This window comes from Astatotilapia calliptera, chromosome 16, assembly GCF_964374335.1.
Source record: "Astatotilapia calliptera chromosome 16, fAstCal68.1, whole genome shotgun sequence".
NCBI classification, from domain to species: Eukaryota; Metazoa; Chordata; class Actinopteri; order Cichliformes; family Cichlidae; genus Astatotilapia; species Astatotilapia calliptera.
Window position 1 is genome coordinate 2906046 of NC_137437.1, and position 8165 is coordinate 2914210.

The following is an 8165-nucleotide window of genomic DNA, read 5'->3' on the forward strand; positions in this document are numbered from 1 at the left end:
TTGGAAAGACTCTTTCTTGCACTGAGGTCTGCTTATTGTAAATATCTTGTACTTGTTTGAACACCTTTTCATGTCAAAGTTGGCCTCTGTGCTTATCAGTGTTGGAAAGACTCTTTCTTGCGCTGAGGTCTGCTTATTGTAAATATCTTGTACTTGTTTTTACACCTTTTCATGTCAAAGTTGGCCTCTTTCATTTTTCGGTGTTGGAAAGACTCTTTCTTGCACTGAGGTCTGCTTATTGTAAATATCTTGTACTTGTTTTTACACCTTTTCATGTCAAAGTTGGCCTCTGTGTTTATCAGTGTTGGAAAGACTCTTTCTTGCGCTGAGGTCTGCTTATTGTGAACATCTTGTACTTGTTTTTACACCTTTTCATGTCAAAGTTGGCCTCTTTCATTTTTCGGTGTTGGAAAGACTCTTTCTTGCACTGAGGTCTGCTTATTGTAAATATCTTGTACTTGTTTTTACACCTTTTCATGTCAAAGTTGGCCTCTTTCATTTTTCGGTGTTGGAAAGACTCTTTCTTGTACTGAGGTCTGCTTATTGTAAATATCTTGTACTTGTTTTTACACCTTTTCATGTCAAAGTTGGCCTCTTTCATTTTTCAGTGTTGGAAAGACTCTTTCTTGCACTGAGGTCTGCTTATTGTAAATATCTTGTACTTGTTTTTACACCTTTTCATGTCAAAGTTGGCCTCTGTGTTTATCAGTGTTGGAAAGACTCTTTCTTGCGCTGAGGTCTGCTTATTGTAAATATCTTGTACTTGTTTTTACACCTTTTCATGTCAAAGTTGGCCTCTGTCCTTATCAGTGTTGGAAAGACTCTTTCTTGCACTGAGGTCTGCTTATTGTAAATATCTTGTACTTGTTTTTACACCTTTTCATGTCAAAGTTGGCCTCTGTGTTTATCAGTGTTGGAAAGACTCTTTCTTGCACTGAGGTCTGCTTATTGTAAATATCTTGTACTTGTTTTTACACCTTTTCATGTCAAAGTTGGCCTCTTTCATTTTTCGGTGTTGGAAAGACTCTTTCTTGTACTGAGGTCTGCTTATTGTAAATATCTTGTACTTGTTTTTACACCTTTTAATGTCAAAGTTGGCCTCTGTGTTTATCAGTGTTGGAAAGACTCTTTCTTGCACTGAGGTCTGCTTATTGTAAATATCTTGTACTTGTTTTTACACCTTTTCATGTCAAAGTTGGCCTCTGTGTTTATCAGTGTTGGAAAGACTCTTTCTTGCACTGAGGTCTGCTTATTGTAAATATCTTGTACTTGTTTTTACACCTTTTCATGTCAAAGTTGGCCTCTTTCATTTTTCGGTGTTGGAAAGACTCTTTCTTGTACTGAGGTCTGCTTATTGTAAATATCTTGTACTTGTTTTTACACCTTTTAATGTCAAAGTTGGCCTCTGTGTTTATCAGTGTTGGAAAGACTCTTTCTTGTACTGAGGTCTGCTTATTGTAAATATCTTGTACTTAGAGCTGGGCGATATGAGATTTTTCCATATCACGATATGTTTTTTTCATTTCAGGCGATAACGATATATATCACGATATAAGCCAAATAACTAAATTTGTAAGATTTAAATGTGCCGTTGCTCACAAGTAAAATGTGAAATAATCAGCCGCTTGTTTTGATTTAAATATTTATTTACCATAATAAGTTAAACAGGGCAGATGTACTTAAGGAAAATGAGACTTCAGTTTCAAATAAATAAAGGCAAATATTGCAAACTAAACAAAAAGCAGCCGCTAAAGCGTTTAAGTTTGAAAATAGAACAAACAAAACAGACTACTAAATTGTCACTTCCACTTAGAAACAAAATATTAATTCTAAAAATAAATCTTAGGTTTTTTTTTTTACAGAAGAACAGACAAAATTGACTAACTTTTGTCAATGTCAATATCAAATGAACTGAGAACTAAAAGGAAATTCTCACTCTCCTTGTTGTATAGCTGAGCTTTTCCAACAGTTTTAAAATAAAGATGCTAACAGAACATTCTTTAAATCCTAGGTACACATCCAAGGTGCAACACACACACACACATATATATATATATATATATATATAAACTTTAGTCTGAAAAAAGCCTACAGGTTGTGGGACAGGAAGACAAGTCTATCCACTGCTTCAGGCTTTAAAGCGGCCCTGTGGCAAGTCACAATATTACCCCCTGTACTAAATACCCTCTCAGAGGGGCTGCTGGTTGCGGGGATGCTCAGGTAGCGCTTTGCCAGGCAGCTAACTCTTGGGAAGCTTCTGTTGTTGATTTTCCACCACTCAAGTGGGTCCATTTCACTGTCTGCATCAGGTGCCAGCAAGTACTTTTCAAGCTCCTTTTCAACTGTCTCTTTCTCAGTGAGCCCTGTGCTGGTGGGGTGGGATTTCTTAAAGAAACTGCCCAGTGACTTTCTCTGTTTCTTCTGGGTTGGTAGTACTGCAGCAGCTCCACCATCTTCTGTTTCCTCCGTTCCAGCTGAAGTGGATGGGTGCTCAATTTGCCCCAACATCTCATACACTGCTCTCATTTTGATGGCATCAACGTGTTCTGCATTAATGTATTGTACTTTGAAGCGCGGATCTAGCAGGGTTGCAACATCAAGCAGTTCATTTGTAATCTGGTCATTGTACTTTTCATCAAGGTATGTCATGACTGTCATCTTAAGGTCTTTTGTAAGTTGTGTTTCAACCTCAGATGGTTTCAGAATCTGTGTTCTGAAAAGGTGAAGCATCGGCTTGAGGTAGGACACACTCACGTAACACTCTCCAGAAAGTGAATCTGTGAATTCCAGTAGTGGGTTCAGGGCCACATGCACAGACTCCAGAACATCTAGATCTTGCCAGGAGGGAACCAAGTGCCTGGTCTTCTTATCTGCACTGAGGACCTGAGAGATAGCTTTATGTTGCTCCAGAACCCTCCCAACCATTTTTTGGCGTGAGCCCCACCTGGTGGGCGACTCTGTCACTAACTTGTGCTGGGGTAGGTGAAGCTCCTCCTGAGCAGCAGCTAATTCCCTTTTCTTCTTCCAAGAGAAACTGAAGGTGGCCACCACTCTCTTACACACGGCCACAGCTCGCTCCATCCTCTTGTCTTTGCCGGCTTTTTCTGTGGATAAAAAGGTAAATAATAGCACATATTAACCTCAGAATTTAATTTAAGATTTTTGATTTTTTTTTCCAGTCACAAATAAATTTCACTGCCCTGAAAACACATTTACTTGCTATGATTGTACTTTTACTTTTTTAAATTTTGCTGACAGAATGACCAAATTTTTTTTTCTTATATTTAAAAAGGTGACAGAGGCTGGTGTTATCAACATCATTGTTTGACGTTTTCATCACTTGTTCTTAAAGAGCTGAGGTTCTGTATTAGCCAATTGGGATCCTGATAGAACCCCAAAATTCTAAATTTTATTTGGCACATTTTGTCAACTTGATTTACACTGAAGAGTGACTGAATATTTGCCTATTATGCATGCCAACAGCAACTATTACCTCAAATAAATAGGCTGACATGAAGAATATTCTTTCTGATGTTTATTTTTTAACAATAACCATTGAAGTGATTTAGATCTCTAGCTTTTAATATGTTTACATGGGCTCAAAAACACAATTAAAAGAGGCATTTTTAATTTTATTCTGCTTCCCAACTTACCGATAGCTGAGTGAAGTCGATGTCCGAAGCACTGCAGCCGGGTCCAGTTATTCAGGGATGTGGCCTTCACTATATTTGTCCCACTATCGGTTGTGATGCAGACTTGTTTGTCTTCACTCAGTCCCCAGGATGCAAGCGCTTCTGACAGTCCTAATGCAATTACTTCACCCGTGTGGTCGTCGGGAAGGTAGGCAGCTTGAAGACATTTGCTTTTCAGATTCCAGTCTTGGTCGATATAGTGGGCAGTAAGGCTAAGGTAAGGTTCTGACGTGCGACTTGACCACATGTCGGATGTAGTAGCGAAGAACGATACAGTTTGTAGCTCCTTCTCAACAGCCTCACGGCACTCTCTATATAGCATTGGAAGCGCTATCTGAGAGAAATGTTTACGTCCAGGGAGTTGGTAACGAGGATCCAGTACCTTAATTAGCTGCTTGAATCCTTCATTTTCGACCGTGTTTATTGGTAGCATGTCTTTAGCAAGACAGTAGGCTATGGCATTCGTTATGTCGCTATGTCTCTTAGCTTTTTTGTCATATGGTAAGACGCTGGAGAAAGCCGACTCAATTGACTGTTGCTGCTTCGCAGGGATTCCCCCGGTTGTTTTCGATGACAAATTAGCACTTTCAGTCAGAGATTGAGCGTGCTCTTGTGGGTGGCACTGCTTCAGGTGATGAAACAGGTTAGTTGTATTTCCAGTCTTGGTGGGAACATGCTGTCGGCACAACTTACAGTGCGTGCTACTCTGTTTTTTGTCGGACTTCAAATAGCCGAAATATCTCCACACTACGGAACTTTTCCGGCCCTTCCTTTCGACAATCTCTTCGGCATTCGAGCTGTCATCTGTGTTCTCTTCCGTTCTCTCGGTTGATTTTTCTCTACTTGGTGCACTCATTTTCTCCATCACCCAGTCGACACGGCGGTTAGCTGCTAGCTGCTTCACAAACAAATACGCACGTGCGCCTTGGCACTTGTGCTGTACGTAACAAGTCACGTGACGTGACGCTGCGGCTGTGATTGGTTCGGCTCTGCGCTACTTAATTTGGATTGGATGACTTTTTTTTTTCTTTTTTTTTTTTTTAAGAGGACAAGAGCGGCGAGGTCTATCGCGATAGTTTAATTTCTCTATCGAGTAAAAGTTATATCGCGATACATATCGTTATCGTTATATCGCCCAGCTCTACTTGTACTTGTTTGAACACCTTTTCATGTCAAAGTTGGCCTCTGTGATTTTTCCTTGTTGGAAAGACTCTTTCTTGCACTGAGGTCTGCTTATTGTAAATATCTTGTACTTGTTTGAACACCTCTTAATGTCAAAGTCTGCCTCTGTGCTCATCAGTGTTGGAAAGACTCTTTCTTGCACTGAGGTCTGCTTATTGTAAATATCTTGTACTTGTTTTTACACCTTTTCATGTCAAAGTTGGCCTCTGTGCTTATCAGTGTTGGAAAGACTCTTTCTTGCACTGAGGTCTGCTTATTGTAAATATCTTGTACTTGTTTGAACACCTTTTCATGTCAAAGTTGGCCTCTGTGCTTATCAGTGTTGGAAAGACTCTTTCTTGGGCTGAGGTCTGCTTATTGTAAATATCTTGTACTTGTTTTTACACCTTTTCATGTCAAAGTTGGCCTCTGTGTTTATCAGTGTTGGAAAGACTCTTTCTTGCGCTGAGGTCTGCTTATTGTAAATATCTTGTACTTGTTTTTGCACCTTTTCATGTCAAAGTTGGCCTCTGTGATTTTTCCGTGTTGGAAACTCTTTTTCTTGCACTGAGGTCTGCTTATTGTGAATATCTTGTACTTGTTTGAACACCTTTTCATGTCAAAGTTGGCCTCTGTGATTTTTCCGTGTTGGAAAGACTCTTTCTTGCACTGAGGTCTGCTTATTGTAAATATCTTGTACTTGTTTTTACACCTTTTAATGTCAAAGTTGGCCTCTGTGCTTATCAGTGTTGGAAAGACTCTTTCTTGCACTGAGGTTTGCTTATTGTAAATATCTTGTACTTGTTTGAACACCTTTTAATGTCAAAGTTGGCCTCTGTGCTTATTTAGTGGTGGAAAGCCTCTTTCTTGCACTGAGGCTTGCTTATTGTAAATATTTTGTACTTGTTTTTACACCTTTTAATGTCAAAGTTGGCCTCTGTGCTTATCAGTGTTGGAAAGACTCTTTCTTGCACTGAGGTCTGCTTATTGTAAATATCTTGTACTTGTTTTTACACCTTTTAATGTCAAAGTTGGCCTCTGTGCTTTTTCAGTGTTGGAAAGACTCTTTCTTGCACTGAGGTCTGCTTATTGTTAATATCTTGTACTTGTTTGAACACCTTTTAATGTCAAAGTTGGCCTCTGTGCTTATCAGTGTTGGACAGACTCTTTCTTGCACTGAGGTCTGCTTATTGTAAATATCTTGTACTTGTTTGAAGACCTTTTAATGTCAAAGTTGGCCTCTGTGATTTTTCCGTGTTGGAAACTCTTTTTCTTGCACTGAGGCCTGCTTATTGTGAACATCTTGTACTTGTTTGAACACCTTTTCATGTCAAAGTTGGCCTCTGTGATTTTTCCTTGTTGGAAAGACTCTTTCTTGCACTGAGGTCTGCTTATTGTAAATATCTTGTACTTGTTTGAACACCTCTTAATGTCAAAGTCTGCCTCTGTGCTCATCAGTGTTGGAAAGACTCTTTCTTGCACTGAGGTCTGCTTATTGTAAATATCTTGTACTTGTTTTTACACCTTTTCATGTCAAAGTTGGCCTCTGTGCTTATCAGTGTTGGAAAGACTCTTTCTTGCACTGAGGTCTGCTTATTGTAAATATCTTGTACTTGTTTGAACACCTTTTCATGTCAAAGTTGGCCTCTGTGCTTATCAGTGTTGGAAAGACTCTTTCTTGGGCTGAGGTCTGCTTATTGTAAATATCTTGTACTTGTTTTTACACCTTTTCATGTCAAAGTTGGCCTCTGTGTTTATCAGTGTTGGAAAGACTCTTTCTTGCGCTGAGGTCTGCTTATTGTAAATATCTTGTACTTGTTTTTGCACCTTTTCATGTCAAAGTTGGCCTCTGTGATTTTTCCGTGTTGGAAACTCTTTTTCTTGCACTGAGGTCTGCTTATTGTGAATATCTTGTACTTGTTTGAACACCTTTTCATGTCAAAGTTGGCCTCTGTGATTTTTCCGTGTTGGAAAGACTCTTTCTTGCACTGAGGTCTGCTTATTGTAAATATCTTGTACTTGTTTTTACACCTTTTAATGTCAAAGTTGGCCTCTGTGCTTATCAGTGTTGGAAAGACTCTTTCTTGCACTGAGGTTTGCTTATTGTAAATATCTTGTACTTGTTTGAACACCTTTTAATGTCAAAGTTGGCCTCTGTGCTTATTTAGTGGTGGAAAGCCTCTTTCTTGCACTGAGGCTTGCTTATTGTAAATATTTTGTACTTGTTTTTACACCTTTTAATGTCAAAGTTGGCCTCTGTGCTTATCAGTGTTGGAAAGACTCTTTCTTGCACTGAGGTCTGCTTATTGTAAATATCTTGTACTTGTTTTTACACCTTTTAATGTCAAAGTTGGCCTCTGTGCTTTTTCAGTGTTGGAAAGACTCTTTCTTGCACTGAGGTCTGCTTATTGTTAATATCTTGTACTTGTTTGAACACCTTTTAATGTCAAAGTTGGCCTCTGTGCTTATCAGTGTTGGACAGACTCTTTCTTGCACTGAGGTCTGCTTATTGTAAATATCTTGTACTTGTTTGAAGACCTTTTAATGTCAAAGTTGGCCTCTGTGATTTTTCCGTGTTGGAAACTCTTTTTCTTGCACTGAGGCCTGCTTATTGTGAACATCTTGTACTTGTTTGAACACCTTTTCATGTCAAAGTTGGCCTCTTTCATTTTTCAGTGTTGGAAAGACTCTTTCTTGCACTGAGGTCTGCTTATTGTAAATATCTTGTACTTGTTTTTACACCTTTTAATGTCAAAGTTAGCCTCTGTCCTCATCAGTGTTGGAAAGACTCTTTCTTGCACTGAGGTCTGCTTATTGTTAATATCTTGTACTTGTTTGAACACCTTTTAATGTCAAAGTTGGCCTCTGTGCTTATCAGTGTTGGACAGACTCTTTCTTGCACTGAGGCCTGCTTATTGTTAATATCTTGTATTTGTTTGAACACCTTTTAATGTCAAAGTTGGCCTCTGTGCTTTTTCACTGTTGGAAAGACTCTTTCTTGCACTGAGGTCTGCTTATTGTAAATTTCTTGTACTTGTCTTGTTTTTACACCTTTTAATGTCAAAGTTGGCCTCTTTCAATTTTCAGTGTTGGAAAGACTCTTTTTCTTGCACTGAGGCCTGCTTATTGTAAATATCTTGTACTTGTTTTTGCACCTTTTAATGTCAAAGTTGGCCTCTGTGCTTTTTCAGTGTTGGAAAGACTCTTTCTTGCACTGAGGTCTGCTTATTGTTAATATCTTGTATTTGTTTGAAAACCTTTTAATGTCAAAGTTGGCCTCTGTGCTTAGCAGTGTTGGAAAGACTCTTTCTT

The 8165-nt window shown here is 38.9% G+C and overlaps 1 protein-coding gene across 1 annotated transcript; it reads right to left on the reverse strand.

Annotated features, from left to right (window-relative positions):
* Positions 1–2088: 2088 nt before the first annotated feature.
* LOC145421168 (E3 SUMO-protein ligase ZBED1-like) lies at positions 2089–4548 on the reverse strand. The gene is made up of 2 exons (XM_080291023.1): positions 3654–4548; positions 2089–3104 (listed from the first exon to the last, which is right to left on the reverse strand). Exons 1-2 carry the CDS (start codon positions 4546–4548, stop codon positions 2089–2091), a joined length of 1911 nt encoding a protein of 636 aa, XP_080147149.1.
* Between the last annotated feature and the right edge of the window lie 3617 nt (positions 4549–8165).